At 37.8% G+C, this 22,513-nt stretch overlaps 2 protein-coding genes across 7 annotated transcripts in view; one reads left to right on the top strand and one right to left on the bottom strand.

Annotated features, from left to right (window-relative positions):
* The window catches only part of LOC139941893 (somatostatin receptor type 2-like), a 63,072-nt gene extending 58,944 nt beyond the window's left edge, over positions 1-4,128 (bottom strand). Inside the window, exon 1 of the mRNA XM_071938543.1 lies at positions 3,807-4,128. The gene's annotated coding sequence lies outside the window, so the exon portion shown is untranslated. The remainder of the gene's footprint in view (positions 1-3,806) is intronic.
* The window catches only part of LOC139941844 (girdin-like), a 124,149-nt gene that overhangs the window by 45,991 nt on the left and 55,645 nt on the right, over positions 1-22,513 (top strand). For 3 of the 6 annotated variants that reach the window (XM_071938511.1, XM_071938496.1, XM_071938504.1), the window contains exons 1-4: positions 10,692-11,376; positions 13,255-13,334; positions 15,281-15,316; positions 18,893-19,001. In XM_071938511.1, the coding sequence (XP_071794612.1) occupies positions 11,323-11,376; positions 13,255-13,334; positions 15,281-15,316; positions 18,893-19,001 (279 nt within the window). In that variant the 5' untranslated portion in view covers positions 10,692-11,322. Of the gene's footprint in view, positions 1-10,691; positions 11,377-13,254; positions 13,335-15,280; positions 15,317-18,892; positions 19,002-22,513 lie in introns of those variants that run through there. The other 3 variants (XM_071938483.1, XM_071938476.1, XM_071938491.1) reach the window with 3 other exon arrangements.

Here is a 22,513-nt window from a genome sequence, read left to right as displayed (position 1 = left end):
TCGTGTCGCTCTCCTTGTCCATAGGCATGCCGTAATGTTACAGTTAGAAAAACAATGCATTCGAGCTGGGGGAAAACACACGATTCTTTTTAACTTTAAACACATACCCTGTTATTCTGAGAAATAGGTTTGTTCAAGGCACTGGACACTATTGGTAATTACTTAAAATGATTGAGCATAACAACTTATTTTGTAACGAGCAGTGGAGAGCTGTTGATAGTATAAAACATTTTGAGAAACGGCTCCCTCTGAAGTAACGTAGTTTTTGAGAAAGATGTTATGTCTCACTCTATAATTCAGGCCCGATGTCTCTTTTAGGCATCTTGTCTAACAAGGGTGTTTTTTACTTTCTTTCATTATTCTCTTGCAACTTGACCAATTGGGCCAAATGTTTACAGACTATTGTTTATTTTGTACATAAACAAATGTTGGGATACACCAAGTGAGAAAATTGGTCTTAGACAATTATCAAACGTGTCCATGGGTCGATTCCACATGACTAGTCCTAGGAGTTAATCAAAACGTAAGACCAGTCCTAAGTTAGGAAGAGTAAACCTAACTCGAGATAAGACTAGTCCTAACTCTTTGTAAAATCCACCCAGTGCCTTTTAAACACCTCTTAAAAACAGGTTGGAAAGTGTACTGAGTTACTCTTTAATGTCTTGCGTTTCAGACAAACCTTCAATGTGAAGGTCGATTGTGAAGAGCCAAACTAATACAGATAGAACTGTCACAATAAAGGATAACAACTAGTTTTAGTATCCAACCCTAAAGGACAACTCATATCCAGACTGATGTATGACTTTCGAGACACAAAACCCACCTGCGTTCTCGCTATATCGGAAGTTAGGAAGCTGTAACCAAGAGAAGCCCAGAAGCTTGACTTGACCCGTCTTATTTTGACCCATCTTGTGACATCCCAGATGCAACTTTTTCTGTGCATCAAAATTGCCATACTCGAAAATTGTCCTGATGGTGTTTTTATTAAGGATTTCCCTTTTCAATCGATTTAGAACAAAATAAGTAGGATTTGAAACTTTGCATGGTGGAAATACGATATAGTAAAGGTTTGTGGTAACACCATGTAATGATAGTATCTAAATGGCTTTGGGTGGTTCTGAAAAGAAATCGACGTTTCGATCAGTATGCTCTGATCGTCTTCTGAAAAAAATACTTCCCCATTGAAAAGCACTAGGACAGTGGCCTTTTTTTTGTAGGTACAGAAACAAAATTGTATCCTGGAGCCCTACAGGTTATACCCTTTCCAACCTCGTCCCCATTTCTAGTCCATTGATAACCGCTAGTAGTTGAGTAGTTTCACCTTGGATGGCGACAGGAGGTTGACACGGTTTCGCCATGAGAAGTGACACGGGGAAAGAGACAGATAGTGTTTGCCTTGAGATGCTTGGCGAGGCTTACAATAATTTGTTGGCTTTATTTATGGCCAGGGCCCAATTTCTTGGAGCTGCTTAAGGACATAATAATGAGCTAAGCACAATTCAATTTTGCTTAGCAGAATAAGATAACCCGCCTATACCATGTCACATATACCATTTCTGACTGGTATTCTGTCTATATCTATACCTCTATCTGTCTATATTATTGTATGATAAGATTGTCTGCGTATTAGATACCCCAAAATACGCAATATAGTATAGGGTGTTAAAGTACACTAATTTCTGCCAAAACAACTATACTGATGTAATTTTACACGGTTAAATTTGATTATCTTTATGTGTATTTCCTTATGTGGCAACACCCTTGGTGTCAATTTGAACACTTAGTTTTTGCAATGTGAACTCTGCCACACTCGCACACTCCGCTCGGGCCGACTAACGCGCCGCTTTTGAATAAAAGAGAACATATATTATGAGAAAACTGCTAACATTTAAAAACAAATGTAGTTCACAAGAAAACTTTGTAATGGGAGCGTCTTCATCTTTATAATGTCTCCCAGGACCCTGTGAGCGTGTCCGGGTCCCTGCGTCATCGCAGCTCATCGCTGCGCACTTCCATTGATGAAGTTCCGCGCCCTTTAGCACAGATCCTGGCTCGTGGACAAAGTTGAAAGAATACGTAACCATAGATATAGGAACCATCCCCCAATAAATATTGGTCAATATGGATCTACGCCGGTGATTGCTTGCATGTTGTAAACGAGGCACACATTTAAAGTGATGGCTGCCCCCTATCGTCTTGAGAAATTCCACAGCACAAAATAGTCTATTGAGTTCCAAAATCTACTCCACAGCAAAATAATAAAAATCGAGACAAGTTCTCAAAGAACAAATCTACGCAGCAAAGAATTAAAATAGTATAAACAGTTTGTTACCGCAAACCAAATAATACATTATCTGTGTACTGTTTCTGGGAATTGAAGAACGAAAACAATCACCACTTTGAATTGAAATAGGAGAAAAACACATATGGATTGATGTTTATTAATTCTCTATTGATATTGATTTTAAGATTGTATTCCAGTTGTAGGGGCAAAGCAGTGCTGTATCGTAACTTAAAAAATAAATATTGCTATAAAAGAAATTATATTTTGTCATGCTCATAAGCAGAAGTGGTATGTACACTCGCTACTAAATAAAATTGGAAGTATGTCTCTAAAATATGACTTCAAATTGATTTTATATTATCCCAAACCATTCGTTTCCTTCATTGTTCTATGAAGCCCAAGCGATGATAATTATCCCCAACTTACTATAAATTCTAGGTTAGTTTTAAAACCAGCAGCGAATCACTTTTTACGAAAGGACCAATTGGTGTGGTGCGGTGTCGTTTAAAAAGAAAACACTGTAGATTGCCGAAAAATTGTTGTTGGGTTAGTTTGAAAACCAGATTTTCTATATGTCGATTCTTTTCAAAAAATAAACTTAAAAAAATATCTGTGTTTGTGTCTTTTAAAAGAGAATGCCGGCCGATAAGGTACGCGTACTAAATGAGTGAGTTTAAGGAAATAGGCCAGTATTATACTCTAACATCCCCTTTGTCAAACATCAACGTCGACTCTGTCTAAAATCTTCTGCACACTCACCATGGCAACCAGTCGCATAAGGCGCAAAGACGAACGGTTTGTAAAGATACGATGTTAGGTTAGACAGTTTTTTGCGAAGACTAGAAATTGTCTTAATCAACTTTTTGTAAAGACGACCGTCTATCCTTTAGTGTGTACCGAACTTGAAGGTTTTTCTCAAAACCTTAATTCTAATTTCATATTTATAAGATATTCAATACGTCCAGGGTTGGATTTCAGGGTTAAGACTACAGTCTTATCTCCAGTTAGGACGAGTTACTCATCCTAACTTAGGACTAGCCTTAAGTTCTTAATAACTCCTAAAGAGTCCTAGGACTAGTCCTAAGTTAGGACTATCTTCGTGAACGCGAACCCAGCTCCTTTTCACATGGTTTTGTAATATTCATTACATCAATGAAATGAGTTTATTGTACTGCATCGTAAACAGTTGACCCTACGTTTTTTATCACGTCACGCAGAAAGTCGTCTCCCTTGTGCATGCTAATTCGTTTAGCTTCATTGTTGTTTGTTTACTTCAAACTTTTGCTAATTAGAAAAATAATACGATCGGATGATTCTGCTTAAACTAAGTGAATGTCGAACTTTAATGATCCGGCAAAACAGTTCATGAATGTATAGTATGTAATTTAACTCATGTAACCGATAACGAAATAGACTCCAAATTGCAAGTCACATTGTCTAATTAGCAACAACAATACATACAAGTTAGCCGGTTGAGGTGTCCAATTCATCAATTTAAATCGATCTCTGGTGATTTACTTACCCCAGTACAGATCCTCCAGGCTGTTAGTGTGACTGAATTACATAGTGTCTAGAGCATCGTAGGCCTATACCATCAGATGTAATGTCACAATGTCTAGAGCGTAAGACGCCAACTCAATCTCAAAGTTGACAAATTAAGTGTTGGTGATGAACTGGGCGGTCCGATCCTATGGTGGCGAGTATGATCCCTTTGCGTGTATTTTACCATAGAGCAAGATCTGGTATCTTTTTAAGACACCAGTATTGTGGCAATGATTCCGTAGGCTGGGATAGTCAATTCATGCTGGTTTATTCGCAGTGTTCATCCAACAAGTTGTGCTGAAACTTAGCTCCACAGCCGACTGAAGCTTCTGAATGAAATGTTGACATCGCACCATGCGCTCCCGTGTATAAAAAAGTGATGTTCACAGCGCATTCCTTTCGCGCAGTAGTCACGCACCGAACTCTTTTACGTCTTCTGTAGTAGAAAGCACAACGCACTGTTTGCATTGGCGTGGTATCCCCACTGGCCTCCTCGCACGCTATGCATATGCGCCTGAGGTGATGGGGAAAACTCAGTGTCGGCACCGACCTAAACCTTTTCTACGTAATCGATTGGTCATTAGTACTGACAGGAAGTGAGAGATTCCTCCATGGCTGGTTCAACCCGATACACCTGCAAGACTCAAGAAGTTTTAGTCTAGGCTCTTCACCATACCACCTTGAGTATTGCTATGTTCTTATCCCTTCGGAGGGTACTGGTGAACCGACTTCTACGCCGGCTGTACGGCAGGCTTGTGACACACCATGCGTGCGAGTGCAGGCTTCCAGAATTGCTGAACAATCGATATGTATACACGATGTGTTAATATGATTCGCTACCTTATGGAGACCGAAGACAAAACAGAAGGTCTTCATAAGGAATTGTGTAAATGGGGCTCAAAAGGGAATTGTTTCAAGGGAGCATGTTGTGACTTTGTAGGCGTTTAGAAGAAAATATTTCACTCGTTTATTTTATGCCTGTCATTTATGTTGTCATCGGATTGTGCCACACAGCCGTGACCCTTGTGTCCTTAAGCAAGATAATAAATGTTGCTTCGTCCTTCAGATGGGACGTAAAGCCGTTGGTTCCGTGTGTTGTGTAACGAACGTAAAATAACCCCTTCACTTACCGTAAAGAGAAGGGGTTCGCCTCGGTGGTCCTGATTTGATTGGCAGCATATTGCGCCACAGCACCTTGTCAACCATTACATGTAAAAGAAGTAGGTCTCGTAAAACGTAGTCCCACATCTCTTGCAGGAAAATACTGAACGTTTTTAAACAATTTGTTTGCCATGCACCTATAGCTGTTTGTAATTTACGCAAAAGACCCAGCACACTTTCTAACAAGAGAATGGTCTCGCCCTAGTCTTTCCGGCATGGCTAGCATGTGGGCCCAATTTCTAACTTAGCCTACCAGTCGCTAAAATACCAAGTGATTTAAAACGCAAGTACATAAATATAGAAACTGTGTGTAATTGCTTTTGGTCTGTAAGTTTTCCCTGGTGTTAAGTGCTTTTAAGTTGGACTTTTTTACACGTCATCGTGAATTCTGAAGTGAAGAAAAAAAGTTATCATTGAATATTGCTGCCAGCCCCGTCGATAGAGGGGGCAATTTTGATTGAACACCTGGATTATTCATGAGTATTTTCTTTTTAACCGTGCTGCTGTATGGCATTGATCTCATAACATTATTTTAAAAAGTGCAAGAACCGGTTTTATGACAGCAACAGTTCTTTGCAAAAAAAACCCACCTCAACTCAAAGAGGGATTGGAAGAAACTATAAATGAAAACAAAGAGATATGCAACCGTGTGTAAATCTCTTTTGTGTTTGCTCTGAATAGAGCCGATGTGGTATCGACGTTTCGAACAGTATACTCTGCTCGTCTGCAAAATTGAGATATGAATACATTTACATTGTTACGGTAAACCTTACTAAAAATTCGTTTGATTTGGTGCTATGAGCTTCGTTAACGGCAGTTATTCTAATAGACACCACTGAAGTACCTACACCTTATAATCAACGTCATCAATTTGCAATGATAAAAAATACAAAATGGCCACTGGCGTTACAGTAGCCTCGTTACACAAAACCACTACACATTTCTCTCTCGCCTACGTTCCTTTTCCTTTGCACTTTAGTTTGTGGAACTATTAGCATAGGCGACGCCACACATCCTGATTATCCTACGCCTGGGGTATATGTCATGTTGAAGTGCTAGTCACAAAATAGTAGATGATGCTTGACAGCTTTGTAATTGATTAAATGACCCTTATACTATATACGTCTTATAGGGATTGTTTGTAAGGCATTGTAAGCAATCAACATGCATAGGCAACAACTACTGTTGTAAATAATGGGGATATCAATGGTATAATTTAGTTTAAAAACTAAACGGTCAGTAAATTATAGTTAAAAATAACGACGTGCTATCGACACTTTTCGGTCGAGTCTATGATTTTGTTCATACTCTGTACTGTACTTTTATAAAGCAAGAGTTAACAATTTAAAAATGCTTGTTGCAGCTTAGAGGCGCAAGAAGAGATATATAAAAAAAGATATAAAATTGTGTTTAACCTCATGGGCATAATAAAGATTGCCAGACAACTCGTCCGTCGGACAACTCGATCGTTCGGATCTCAGTAACGGAGATCAGCCATGCAACCATCGACTTGTCTTGGCCATCCGTTCATTTTTTTCAAAGTCGAGTTGTCTCAACCTTTGAGTTGTCCGACCGGTCGTGTTGTCCGACGGACGAGTTGTCCGAACACCAAAACAAAAACCCATCCTCTGTACACTACGAGTTAAATCTTCTAATACTGTAAAATGAAAAAACAAAATGCGACAATAAAAAGTCAAAATTAACACCGCCTCCACACACCCACGCTCATCGTTCTCCCGCACTTTTATTTCTGGATCATCTTCTTCTACATTTGCATGTAGATTAATTAATAATTGAGAAACATTAGTATTTTTGTCAAAGGATTACTCTGCAAGGTTGTACTTTGGTGACATTTGAATCTCCAACGACGCGTGTCAGACTGTTAACACAATCGCGTCCACAAAATATCATACCTTTGATATTTAAATGTATGTTCATGTATAGAAATATAAATAATTTAAAAAATTATAACAAATTTACATGTTCGGTTCAATTCACGTTTAGGCCTTTATTGTATACTAAAATGCAAGACTAACAAAAGACAAAATTATATTTGCTAGGCGTGCATATATATAATTACGGATTTGCATAATTAACTGCAAGCGTAAACAAGAGGGAAACAAAACCTCCTATTTATAACAAATAAAAACAGTACAGTAATACTCTAAAAAGTAATTAAAATAGACCCTTTTTGTTATAAGCCTACAGCAAATTGTAATATAGAGAAACATTTCACTGAGAACTAATGAGGTATAAATGTAAAAAGGTGTCAATCAATTTGCTCCAAAATTTAAATGTGAGAAGTGTTGCTGTCAGAAATAGTTCTAAAATTGTATTTCGACTAGGGCTCGTTCAGAGCGTGGACATTATTTGCTCCGTATATTTTAGCGATATCTCAACAACGAGACCACATTTTTAAATGATATTTTCGGATGTTAGTCTAAGTGTTTGCAATGACAATTTAAAACTACATACATCTAGATCTATAAGAGTTCTCACAAAGCATGTTTAGCATCTAGATAAGGGAACGGTTTCTCTTAAATAGTCGGAGACGCATCAGAAGAACCAAGACCGTGTAAAACTTGTTCCTAAAACAAAACGTCAAAATCAAATGAAAACAGTTTGCAATTATCTTTGTTTTCCATTTTTGTGTCTAAAGATTTGGAGAAGGACACGAGAACAAATTTTGATGAATACTCCGTTAAAATGATTTCACCACATGGGAGAAAAGACATCGAATCTTTCCTAATCTGACCATAATAAGCCTGCGTCATTGGTTACCATGGCAATATGACTAAAGACTCAATTATGACAAATTAAAGATCAGTACGCCAATTGTAGCATTAAAAGTACATTGACATTTTTGTTTAGTTGTATTATTATTTGTTGTTGACATTATGAAAACAAGTTGAGAATGTCCCAAAGGAAGGGACAACATAGAAGAAGACAAAATGTCATACAAAAAATGTGCTTACAAATTTTTAACAAGGCCTTTGAGAATAGCCTAATAATATCCGGAATGCAGGTGTAATTTGGTTTTGCGGTAACATCATGTGTACTATTTAATATCTACTTGCTTAGATCCGGAATTGTTTACGTGCAATGAGCTGGGTTTTTTTAAGGCGCAAAAATGTTGTTCACAGTCTTCTGCTAAGCAAACATTGAAAGGATACCAGTCACATATGATGGGTGTTGTATTGTACATGGTAACTGCAATTTTGGTATTGCATATTGATGCGCCAGTTCAGTCTAGCGCCCTCTCGTGGTCGCTTGTTATTCATTTTGTTTGGTTTAGACTCTGCTGTTTCTGGTTCTTTTGTTTTATGAGATATTGCCTGTAACAACACAAGACCACGATCAATCACTTCAAGGTGGGGGCTACACTTAATTGATTTGGGCCATCAACTCAATTATAGCGACCCGGTCATGTTGCCACCTATTCCTGGGGCTGAAACATGGTTACACCCCCCCCCCCCCTTCACAGTCCGTCCGTAAAGATGTAGGCATGGGTGTCATCCACTAGAGCTTTGATGTAGGGTAGAGCCCAATTTCATAGAGCTGTATTAAAAAAGTAGCTAAGCAAAACAAAATTTGCTTACCAGAACAAGAGTACAGCCAAATTCAGCTCATATGAAATTGGGCGCAGAATGCACTATCCAAACTGTAATGTCGGTCCTGCCTTGCTTTCAGTATAAAGGGCATATATAGGGTGCGTTCGTTTAGCTCCCCCGGATCGACCCCAGTGTGTGGCGGTTTTTTTTTCCAGGACGAACGTGTGCAGATAATTACCCACGTTCGTCCTGGAAAAAAAAACCCGCCACACATTGGGGTTGACCCAGGGAAGCTAAACGAACGCACCCATAGTTCCTCTCCGTATTCTGATATCCAACACTAAACCACCCTAGTACGAAATGCAGCATAAGAAGAAGTAGGGCAGTTCATCCCAATTGTCATTCTCAGAATTTGTTTTGTAAATTTTGATCGATCGATAGGACTCAAGGAACAATACTCTTACCCAATATATTATTTTGCGTGGGTGATAAGTGTTTGTGCATTTCAACATGTTATGACGGATTTTTCTTTCTTGTGACAACATTCATCAATCGTGGGGTAATCAACCATCGTTTCATAAGTGAGAATTTGTTAATCTTTTTCTTAAGTGCATGCATACGAAATCGAAAAAAAAATAGTATTTTGTCAGTAGCCCACACCTTTATGCATAAAACAGCTGTAGATAGGAGTGCAGATACTGTTCATCAATAACCATTTTAAACATACATTTTATTTACCCATGTATTTTTTCAGATCGGTCTTATTCATCTGGGTGGTTAGTAAGTTGTTAGATTATTCATTGGTTAACTGGGTTTGGCCGGGGGCGAGATAAACCTAACGAAGTCCACCATACTTGAGCTGTCTGGGGACGGTGATCTGAAGAACACAAGATCAAATGATTGAGAGAGCTTTATGGGCCTCGTAGCTTTTTATGAGTTCTTTTTCTTAGAGATGAGGTAAATCTCGTAACGGAAATTGTTTCAAGTTTAAATATTCTGTAATTTGTAGGTTGTCTGTGTCATGGGTAACGATCTTTGTGGTGTGTTTCCTATCCCTACGGTGGTTATTGGCTAGAAATTATTCATAATGAAAACTGTCTAGTTATGACACTGAGACGTTGATTAGGAAGTTGTACCGGTAAAGAGACTATCTGCTTCGAGGAAGGAACATCTTCGTTTTGATGTCATGTTACTGTTATGGCGAATATTGCTTAGCCCCCACCTTAAGCTTTTCCGGCTTAAAAGATTAACGAAAATGACCGCAGGGTACACTTTTCTTGTGAATCTAGAATTTAGGTTATTAGGTTGTAGACTAATGACTTTTCACATCTTCATTTAAGGCGGCAATTGCTCAGAAGAAATTGTTCAATCACTATGTGAATGGGGGGGGGGGGTTGACCTGGTATATGAATCAAATTGGCCCATTTCCGGGCAATTCTGTCCCGTGTGTTCAGCAGTCTCTGTTTGATATGTGGTATCTTTATTCTCATTTAAGTCTATGCAACGTCTCAAGCTCGTGTAGACTACTTCCTTGCCAACTCAGGCCATGAGGGCGGTATGTAGGTTCACATGCATGATCAGGGCCCAATTTTATAGAGCAGAAAATAACCAATGCTTAGCAGAAAACAAAATTAAGCAGATGGACGAGTCTCACAGAGGGACATGCCAAATAGTGTTAATGTTCTGATAACCTGTATCTAAGATGCAAAAACTTCTGTGCTTTATTTATTTATTTTTGTACAGCTCTGCATAAAAACGGGTTCTTTTTGGGGACCAGTCACTCACGGTTACATCTCAGACCAGAGCATGGTTATGCTCCGAACACTGTTTGCATTTGTGTCTAAGAATTGTAACATTCTTATTAAATATGTACTTACTTTCATAAGTTATACTGCTCTGGTTTTATAATCAAAATAATGCAACTACGAAAAACAAAGATCACAAAACTTCAGATGTTAGATGGCTGTTTTCGTTTTTGGGAACTGTAAAGAGCGCCCTCTACTCTAAAACGGCCGTTTTGGGGACCGCAAAAAGTGAAGAGCGCCCTCCCTAATATAAAAGCAAGGCTCCTGTGTTTCAATACTGTACTTGTACGTGCAAAGGAGTCTAGGTACCATACAATTTCTCGTCCGTTAACTTTCTGCTGCATAAAAAGACATACCACATTTTGACGGACGATAAAAAGAGTGTGTGAATCCCGTCTGCCGAAACTGAGAGATTTACTGGAAACTATTTTCTTCATAAAATATGTCCTTATGGGCATAATGTATTCGTTTTGGAAACCATAGGACGGAGTAGACATTATTCTCACACGTATGTTCATCTTTAAAGGAGCAATAATGGTGGAATTTTGACGGCAGAAACCTGTTTGATTTTACGGGACGGTTAGTCACTTTTTGTGTTGTGTGGTTGAGCAAGTCAAGCGGTCAAAACATCAGCTGCAGCCCGCTTGTGTGTGGAACAATATTGCGGTGATTCATCAGACGGTAATCCTGGTCGTAAATAAACCACCATGGTGGTGTTGCCCGTGAATATCACAGCCGTGTAATCAGACATTCTTCTGGCGAAGGAGAAGGTGGAAGTCTGTCGAATCGTAGTGAGCCTCTCAAACCGCCACCCTGACTGTGGCCGTGGGTGTTCAGGATTTGTGTTCGACTTTCGAGTACACACGTTTGGAATTTGTTTTTGTTTGTTCAGAAGCCCACTGCACTGTTTGACATTGATTTGAAATGTAATTTTTTCGACTGAAGGGACCAGGAAATATACCACCGTGACGTAGAAAAGATGTCTTCAATAACAGCACTAGAGGAATTTATGTCCCATCCACTGGTGGTGTGGGTAAGTTCATTGTAGTATTGTGTTTTTTTTAATTTAATGATATAAAAATAAAATTACAATTAGCTGCTCTGTTTATTAAAGTCACCTGGAAGTGGTATTTTGTCAAAGTAAAGCTTTTGTCACTAAAACATGTGTTTTGATGAGTGGAATATGAATAGACAATTAACTAAGGTTTAAAAAAATTAGTTTCCATGTTATTTACAAATTTGAAAATAAGCCCGACCCGAGAGGGTGCTGTTCATGACGTAAATCGAGACGCGATGAATCGCATGCAGTGCCAACACAAGAAAGTGATGCGTGGCGCAAGCTAAAAACATGCCCTCAAAGTTGAAACAATACCTGATTTTTTTCACGTTAGGCAAATGCTCCTTTAGGTTCGTTACGTCTTTCAGGTACCTTCTTCGACTCCCCCAAGTTTTTTGTTGGATTTTGTCAACTTCTTGTGCTTTTGTCTGCACTTTGTCTATTTTCTTTCTTCACTTGCACCTTACGGCTGTGACGCCACGCTGCACCCATCCCAGTTTAGCCAAATATGTGCTGCAAAGGGGTCACACTACTCAAGCTGGAAAAATTGTTGGGATGGCGTCATGTTTTAGAAAAGAACTTTTCTCCTAATGTCAAAATGTGTAGTGTATTCTGGATTCTTGAACCACGACGGCTTGAAGTGTTTGCTGCACAGCGCTGGAAAAGACTTCCAAACTGACCCCATCTTTAGTTGTTTTGCTGCATCCAGCAGCAATATTGAATTGAATTGAATGGTTTATTCGTCAAGTATATAAAAATACATGAAATTTACAATCCTATTGTACAGCAACATATAAAATATTAAAAATGTAAAATTGCACAAGAATTACCACAATACTACATAATCAATAACTTTAATGTAAGGAAACAAATTAAAGTTTATATAAAAAACAAACAAACAAACAAATAAACACACAGTCAAATGCTAAAGCATGATTGGGTAGTGGACCCCCTCGCCAATACAGCTGGTCGACATTGCCGGAAAAAAACTTTTTTGAAACGTACAAACTGACGACTAGGACTTGAATGTACTTGCACATAGGTGTGTTCGATTATCTATTGAGGCAAAGTCTGCCTCGATTGACGGCACAAAAGGGGTAGGCGGAGTCACCTCCCACACAACTTATTTATTTTGTTTAAACATATAAATCATTAAAAACAATTACTCAAAGAATTATTTTATTGTTCAAAAGCATATACTCTAATGTTTGAAGAAAATAAATTCTATTTCCAGGTGACTCTAACTTATTTATCATGTTTGGGTGGGGAGTATTCAAATACATTTCTTTATATTTGCCCGATAGCCTATTTTTAGACAAACATTTTCTGTGAACTTGTTGATAATTTTAAGGATAAAATATTTGTGTTTCCTGTATTCCTGAATCCTGACACCTGTTCAAAAAACCTGTTGTCCTGAGAAAACAAATCTAAAAATAATATTTCAAAAGGTTTTATTTCCTGACCGACTGCATGTTTCACCATGGAGGTAGAAATCAAGAATTAAAAGTAAGATTATGTTATCAAATTTGATGGCAAGTAAATGTAAGAGTTCCTTCAGTCACTCATACATGTATCTACGTGTATAATCCATCCTTATTTTTCACTTTAATTCTCGAGAGCATGTAAAAATAGTTCCTATGTTTTTTTCCCCCTACTTTATCCAACTCTCTGTTTTCCTTCATGATGCAGGAAACAAAACAAAGCTCAATAAGGCCTAATTAATAACGTTCTTGCAGTTAGGCCTAATTGAGCTTTCGGATGGACACTTACTAGGCCTATTTACTTTTTTTTTAATGCAAATTACCAATCCTGTACTTTGTCTTTAAAATTATATATTGAACAATTTAATTTCAGGTGACGACATTTAAAGATGGCAGTTTGGATTATATGGATCTGGTGGATGGCATCTTCTTGAATGATGTCATGAATCAAATGTAAGTCTGTGGTTCCAGTCAGTTTAGATTAAAAACAATGATATCCTGTTTTTTAACAACTTCCTTCTTTACTGCACGATATCTCATCATTTTTTGGAGTCTTAATTTTGAAATGCATTCGTCAGTTGCAACTGCAAGTATAGACTGTTCAATTTTGTCTCTAATGTGTTGAGTTTGTTTTTGAAATCATCAAATCATTGCTCGTCGGACATCCATGCATGACCTTTGACCTTCTTGCTCGTTGTTGCGGATTGTTTCACATGTAGGCCCAGGACATGTTGAACATAATGGAATTAGTAGGTGAACCACCAGAGTGTTTTTTTTTATTTCAAACCACTTTAACAGTCCATTTTACAGTTCCTCATGAAGACATCCTAGGTGTTTTCTAGTTGTTTTGAAAAGACACAGGTTTATTTTGAGCACACCCAAGTCCCCTTGTTTTTATGGTATTTACATGTAGGATTCAAAACTTTGCATGGTGATTACCATAAAATGAGTTGTAAACCTCACTTGGTTGTGTGATGTTAGTAGAATATTAGCAAGACAAGAACAAGAACAAAACTATGTTACCGCAAACCAATTTTGTTTACAATCTCGTTAGTGGTAATGGTTCTGGAAACTTTACTCATTCATCATCATCATTCTGCGTTTATTCGTTGTAATGGGGCGCATTCCTGGGGTCGCGGGGGAAATCACCTGGTGTCTTTCAGTCGCACACGTGTTATGAACAACATGCTCTGTTTATTATCAGGATATTGTATCAAAACATAGCAGGGCTGGAATTTCATCTTTGAGAGAGAAATTTTCATGGTAATGTACATACTTCCATTGGAAAATCTTTTAAAGTCTGTACAATGGGGACTTGATGGACCGCAGTGATGCCGACCAATGCAAGGGGGTCAACTATCATCATCAAGTGAACCACTGACCATTTATTTTCAGAGCAACATTCATTTCAAATTAGTCAGTTTGATCGCAACCATTTTTGATGTTTTCACCATCTACTATCAACCTTTTTATATTTTTCTGAAGAATCTGGCGAGGGTTGCTACCAAAAAGATCTCTAAAAAAAAAACAAAGACCTAAATGAAAGTAAAAGCTATAACACAATGTGATTCTTTCTAGCCTCATGGTCAAACAGCTTCATCAAACAAAACAAAATCCAAGGTTACTTAATGCAGACAAATTGGTATTGTGTGTGAGATTGTTCAGTTCATGTGCAACAAGTTAGACTGATAATTCAAGGACACTTATCCAGAACAAGTTCTTAATACATGTAGATGAGACTTGTTTTCTTAAAAACAAAGTATGGATACATTTGTTAACTGCCTCGTTTGTCAACATGAGGTTTTGAACCATCGAAAGTCCTCTTTCCATTCTCCCCCAAACCCCTAATTCTAACCCAAACATTCCATTATTCCCCACCCTTTCCCTACCCTTAACCCTTGACCCTCACTATGACCATTGACCCTCCCTTTAACCCTTCCCACCCCACAACATTGATTGAGCCTGGTCTGCACACCTGTACCATCTGAGACCCAAACTTAAAGGTATTGTTGAAAGCCAGGAATTTCACTCAGTATATTTATAAAGCACTGGTCAGTCATTTGTCTTGTGTGTATTAAAACATTTTTGGGACCAGTTTGGTCCCACGCACATTGATTTAATGTGACGAAAACAACTTCGCACACTTTCTTAAGTTTAAGCGTTCAAACACAAGACATGAAAAGTATATTACTTCCATTGGTTGCCTCTTGAATTGAATATCATACTGGAATACTATAACACCAAGGATAAAGCCATGAGTCAGTGATATTCCTGGCTTGTGCATGGGGTTTTTGGGTGAGTTACAATACAGGTACTTGAGGAAGGGTAACATTTCTCTCACCCCCCCCCCCACCCCTAAAGTGACCCTTAAGCTGACCGTGGTCATTTTTCTGGTTCAGATTGCGAGGAGATGTTAAAGGGAAGGTGTTTTTCAGGTAGGCGTTCAACCTTCTGATCTTCCTCCTGAGTTCTAACCAACCTGTAATACATTGATGGCTGTCTTTATTACTATTGTTATGATCTTAAAGATGTTCCTGGGACAGTCCAAAGTTTTCAACATTTTCACAGTCTTACAAAGTGTACCACAGAGGAGTGGGGGGGGGGGGCTGGATTAGAGGCTGTGTTCGAGGTACATTGTACATGTAGGACCTAAAAATGTTGAAGATGTTGGTTAAAATTCTTTCTTTGTACACTGTAATGCACAAACTAAATGTTGTACAAGGATGTACTGTACTGTACATGTTACTGTATGTAGTCAGCAAAACAAACAAGCAAGAAGTAGAACAAAATACAGAAAGAACAAACTATTATTTTTATAAAGTGCACCAACTCCCACTTTCGTTAATCACAGAATAGTCTTTGATTTCTGAATTACTTTGGCATGAATATCCACGGTGTTGCACTTAATATCAATTGGATCTGTTCAGATCTATAAAAAAAAAAAAATAATGATATGTTCAGGATCTTCCAAGGTTATTTGTCTACTTTCACATTAGAATAACACAAATGTCTTATTATGTTTTCTTTGTAACCCAACCTGCAAACTAAACAAAGTTTTATTTGATCTGCCTTCAAAATAGCTGATTTTGGGTCTAGCTTTCCGCTTTGTAAGGATACAAGTTTGCAACTAAAACCTTAGACTTATAGCAATATTGGGTCAAAATTTATTAATTTAAGGCTGATTATTTTGATTGTTTATCTTGTAGAAACTATAATAAAGTTAGGATTTCTTTTTCTAGCTTCATTTTTTTATCAGAAGTCCTCCTCAACAAAGTCCTTTTCCTTATTTAACGGAAACCTATTTAAGTTCTATTTCCGTTGTTGCATGACTGGTTTGCTTGGAAATGCATGACTTACAATTTTATTTTTTTAAGTTGAACCCAAAGTTTACTTTAAACATTAAGGCATTGTTACGAGGTCTAACCACTATTTGTGTTCAATCAACAATAAAGAACAACAACCTATTGTGTCAAACAAGCGTCTCAATAAGGGTGAACAGGGCAAGATAATAATACACATCTCAGGCAAACTGGAAACTTGTGCAATCTTGTTAGACTTGCATAATGTCACTGTTTGTTCACTCATCTTGCAGGGCAGTTTTTCTTGATAAATAAAGGGCATGACTATGACACAAACGAACATTAAGTTTGTACTGGAAAAATTTCAAGTGGCACCCAGTCAATGATTGTGAGTGATGTAAACAACCGTACAGCGAACTATCTTTACCTAAAATGAGACAGATATCTTCTTTAAAAAAAAAGAGTATATTTTCTAATCGGTCTGATAAATTCCTTTGCCTCTCCAATTAGCAATGATTGTTTCTGAGCAGCGGATCTGTTGCAAAAAAAAAAAATGAAGATGTGAGACCCAGCCTGTTTATGTTCCACCATGCAATCTGCATGATTGTTTTTTGTTTTATCAGTTTTGCATGTCAATCTGCATGTCGGGTAGTGTAAAGCATTTGTTAATTTCTGTAAAATGTAAGCAACTTTTTTTTCCAGGAAGTCTTGAGCAAGGTAAGAAGAATGACGTACATGTAGATGTTCTGTTCAAATACATCACTAGAATACCTTCCATCATAAAATCTTGAATACTGTACCCCAACATCCTGGTAGCCCAAACAGATAAAGAATGCTGAGTAACAGAGTAAATACTGATAAAACCCAACACGTTTTGTAAACAGTGATTAGGTTGCGAAGATAGACACAGTGATTTGTATACAAGTTTGTAAAGACTTTGTGGTAAAGACTGAATTGCCAGATACTTGTGTTAGGCCTGATGTTTCAAGGCAATTGCTTCTGTGCTCCTAGTATAAGTACATGTACAGAAGACGTTTGTGCTCCTTGAATTAGTTTAAACACATTTACAATTTAATAGTGAATTACCTCATAGAGATGCCCTGTAAGATGCCCTGTTCCATGGAGAAAGGGCCTTAGTGCCTTAGCCCAAACATGGAGCATCAGGCCCGTTGTGTCAGCAATTATTTTTGACAAACATTTTAAAGCTTGTGGTTTAAGAGCCCATCAATACTGAAGGTGATACATTGCTACTGTTTGTTGTGGTACTAGCAGAGTGTTGGCATTAAACTAATTCAGAATTCAAAATTTTATACTCAAGTCAAAGTTCCTCTGTAAAGTTTTAAAACCCAGTTCTGAAACCCTAGAACTGTTTGCAAAACAAATTGAATTGTTGTTATTTAACAAAATAAAATAAAAACAGGACATGTAGTAATTTGGTTGCACAAATGCTAGCTTCACTAAGTTCCCACTCTCATGTTCAAAAACATCTTACAGCCGGGTTCTATTGTAACAATGATTATCTCTACATTCCTAGTTATTGTTATCTTCATTAGCAAGGTAAAATGTACCTTAAATGTTAAGGTTTCCTTCTTTGCACATCAACAATACAAAGTGTTTGTCTTACATCTTAAACACTTGAGCAATAATCACACCACTCTGCCCAATGATACTTTTATGACGCATAAGTATGCCAAGCTTGATTGAATGTTTGCATGCTGTGACAACCAACAATGCCACAAAGGCTATGCCAAGAGTCGGTCCACGCCCAATCACTAACGTAGAGGTGTCGTCTCTAAGCAACCGACAAGAATCTAGTAGTGAAGGAAGGCTGGAACGGGATCAATATGATAACGAGATTCTTGAGTAATTAATAATTGGTGGCTGCAATGGACTTGTATTGCTACACAATACGAATGACAGATAGAGTTTTTATCGTTCATCTATTGCAATATTATCATGAGGCATGAATTTGTAGTTAACCTGAGAGGAATTTGGGACGGAGGTTATCAATTTGTTTAGTGGATGGAAGTGGTTAATGGGTCAACCCGATTGGTGATTAATTTGTTTGCATGACTTTGATACTAAAAGGTTATCGGGCTTAGAATCCGGTTATGATTTGAAATGAGTACGGGACAACTATTTGTAAGTTCAATATTTAATCTAAAATGGAAGCCTTCAGAAACAAATGTCCCATATGGCTTGAAGTTCACCCTCTCAGTGGCAGCAGGGTTCAAACAAGATTTTAAAAAAAGGGGATGTGGGTTAGGGGTTGGGGCATTCTGGAACCGAATTGTGAAGTTTTGAAATTAAAATGAGGCCATCAGAATCTCTTCGTACATGTAAATCTTTTGGTTAAAAAAAAAGAAAAAAGACTATGGTATTTTGGGTGAATTTCACAAGATTTTAAGACTAGTCTTATCTCAACTTAGGATGAGTTACTCATCCTTCTTATAGGACTAGCCTTATGTTTGTAATATCTCCTTGGACGATTCATATTTAAGTTGAAATCGACCTCTTGGGCGTTTTACATGTAAATGGTTTACTCATGATGATTTTTGTGAATTGGGTCTGATCTGTTCTAACCAATGCAGTGTTCAAGGTGTGTAATGTATGGTGTACAACAATGATTGATACAAATGTTTTGGCAGTAAACATGTATTATACTTTTATGATTGTGTAGTTAATTTGTTTCTTTGTTTTCTTTGTGTTCAGTGACCCCCGACCTAATGCACTGAAGGTCAACCGAGAGGTCAATGGAGAGGTCAACTTGAGAATCCAGAATTTGGATACCTTGCTGAAGAACATCAAAGCCTTTTATCTGGTAAGTGTATTGCCAAATATATTCTGACAATGAATGATGCGTTTTCTTCCTTTTAGTTTTTGTACCATTGTTTCAGCAGATAAATTAGTTCCATGCGTACTAAAACCACAAAAGAAATTTGAACTTAAGGACTTTGGCTTTGGCTTTGGCCATCGGCTGCATCGCTAGGGTAATAAGCCTTTCAGGGATCCGGCTATAGCCACTGTGAAAGCCATGAGATGTTGGAGGGTTGACTGTATACTAGCTGTGTGGTGCACTAACCAAGATCATATTAATTCACCATGATAGCTTAGAAGGGCCTGTTGTAGTGTCATTCAAAACCACATGGGATGGTATTGAATGGTCAGATAGTAAGAGGGTCAACTTTGTGCTGTGTAGTGCATTCACCACATAATTGCAGCGTTGTTTAGTTGTACCTTCTCTATGGTTGTACCTATCATTTAAAACCACAGTGGATGATGTTGAATGGTCAGACAGTAGGAGGGTTGACTGTGAACAATGATGTTATAGTGCAGGCTGGAATAGTTTATAGTATAAAATCTACAGTGTCAGGTTGAAGATGTTGAATAAGTTGGTTACAGTAGGAGGGTTGACTGTCTGTGTGCACCACATAATGTACTGTCATAATGTCATGTAGTGGCATACATAGTTTGTCCATCATTCAAAACCACAGCAGATCTATGATATTAAATAAGTCAGACAGTAGGAGGATTCATGACGTGTCCATTCTGAACGATGTTGACATCCTAATCATACGTTGACATAATGTGTTATCCTGTACACTGTCAATCTTGGTTCTACACCAACACACAATACATTGCACAATGACAAACTACAGTTGGGCCTTTATCTCTCAGTTTTTTATGTGGGAGTCCGTCACATATTGATCTAATTTTACATCAGCTCGGCCAAACACTTAATTAGTGAGTTTTACAGCATCTGGTACATGGTGTGCATGGTCACAGATCAGCGTACAGATGACGCCTGCTAAACGTCAATAATATTGCCATATGTAGTCGATTGGTGCTCATTGAACAGATCACAGATGAAGCATTTGGCACTGCATGATCATGGTGTGTATTAATTCATGCATCTCCAATGATTTAATGACAACTGACAGGCTTGTACTGTCAGTAACTGTTAACATTCAGGCCTCAAAATAAGCGAGGGCACCCACAGCAATTGCTGTGGTGCCCTGTGCTATTGCCCGCGGTACCCGCTGCAAGGTGCCAATACAAAGTTACACTTTCGGAAATTTCGAAAATTGTTCTACTGATGCACATCTGTAACACAATAAATTATGAGCACTTCCTGAATTATAATCAGTTACAATAAGTAAAAAAAAATCCCTTTCACTTTTGTCTTATTGATAATTAATACTAAATTCCATTTATATTTGGTTCTAATGAAACTATTGAAATGAATCTGCTGGTGACTAATATTTTTGTAACAAACACTTTGAACCAGAACGGCTTCAACTCTATGGGAAATTCTCATACCCCTGCTAAAAGATCTGAAAGGAAATGTGTTTTTGTATCAGCGAAAGTTTCAGTTGTTATTGGTTTATTACTTGGAGATTTTAATAGAAACCAACCAAAAACTATTGTTGGTCAATCCCTTTAAATTTTTTAAAGAGCCTGGGAACCTTGCATGGTTTCCCAGACTGTGAATAGGTAACTTCCTGCCTGAGTGGAGATTCCTATAACAAAGGAGAACAAATCAACAGCTGAATCACTCTAACCATGGAGGTCTACCTCCATGCTCTAACAGTAACAATGTAAAGGTACCCATCTGTGTCCCTCCTTTTCAAGGTCATTGACCTTTATGACCCCATGAGGTCACTGGTGAGGAGGGAGTAGAAATTGAAGTGGGTCATGGGCCCATGCATAGTGGCTAGTTGGTTTTATCAACGAAGAATGACTCACAGCAGGTCTCTCCCCAGGTATTTTTTCAAAACTTGGGGGGAATTCTGGACCCCAAATTTTGGGCGTTTTGCCAAAGCGTGCTCAATTGAAACAAGGTCTACGGAATGTGTTCTATTTGAAGTTTATCTTGGTTTGTAAGCCATACTGTGCAGTCTGTAGATTTCTTACATCCTTTTCTCTTGGTGTTTTTTGTGAAATAACATTTTTTAAGACTTTTAAACACTCAGTTATTGTCGTATTGGTCGACACTGGGGAAATAACTTAACAAGTTGTTGTTTTAAACCATTGATATTGAAGAACTTAGACCAAGAATGTCACGTCTTTAAAAAGTAACCATGGTTAACCACATTATGACCAGAGTGTACGCTCGATTTAGAACTCAGTCATCTCACTTTACCTCATGTAGTGAGCAAGCCATTGAGGTGTGTCCCCTAACGGTATACTAATCAACAATGTAAGATGATTCATAAACTAGACAGCCCTTGTAATGCAGTCACTGCGTAGCCTACAATGTAGTCCATATGGCAGTTCACCATGTGTTTTATTTGTTGTGCTTTTTAGTGAGCAGTAGGCATAGTGTGTAGGCATTTCTATGAAATTACCAGTTTGTGTCCAACAGTTATTAAATTTACATGAGCAGTGTACACAAGTCTCTATACACAAGATCCTTTCACAACTTTGTTAAAATTAGAATTGTATTCTATACAATTATGCATGTTTGAATGATTTGTGTTTTCCAAGCACATTCCGGAAACATTTTCAATTCATACAATAAAACAGGTCTATAAATGAATGCAAAGAGTCCACCTGAGAAGATGTGTCATAAAATTCACCATAATGATTCTTTTTATGTCCTGATATTGTGTAAACTACAGTATGGTCAAAGAGACAGTTGGGCATTTACAAAATGTTGTATACGTGTACGTGGTGAGAGACCAGAATTTGGCAGCAATCAAGATTCAAGATAAGATTTTTGGCCCTCTGTATTTTTTGTATAGGCAGCAGTTAGCTAGTGACTTAGGTTTTCAGTAAGTTTTGTCCTGGAGCTTTTTTTTTTTTTAAACTAAATAAATGTGTAAACACTGTGTGGTTTAGAGTTTATTTATACTTGTACGATCACCCTTGACGAAAAAGACCTTTAGATTATTTGACAGTATAGTCAAGCTCAAACGATACAAAATAAGGAGCGTCGTTAGAAAAGACAGTGATTTTTTGTTTACCTTCGAAAGACATAATAAGCCACACAGAAAAATACGCCAATAACAAATATTCATGATACATCAGTTTAAGTAATTGCACACTTGTTAGTGCCAGTTGGTGGCCACTTTATATTGTGCAGTACATGTATACATGGAATGTACATCTGTTGGATCTGTTGGATTGGACACATGTACTTGGATCTTGTACTACATTTTGAATTACTCATGCTGGTTTGGGTTGGATCATGGTTTTAATGATGTCTGGAAACCACTGAGTGATGTGACACATTAGACCTCAAGTGCTTCTGGCAGAATTGTGAATAATTCCCAAGATGAAATATAATCTGGTATGAGTAATGGCAAACACCTTCCATTTTACAAAGTGTAA

Source organism: Asterias amurensis, chromosome 1 (genome assembly GCF_032118995.1).
Source record: "Asterias amurensis chromosome 1, ASM3211899v1".
Classification (NCBI taxonomy): domain Eukaryota; kingdom Metazoa; phylum Echinodermata; class Asteroidea; order Forcipulatida; family Asteriidae; genus Asterias; species Asterias amurensis.
The sequence above is the reverse complement of the archived record's forward strand: the minus strand, read 5'-3'. Positions and strand labels throughout refer to the sequence as shown.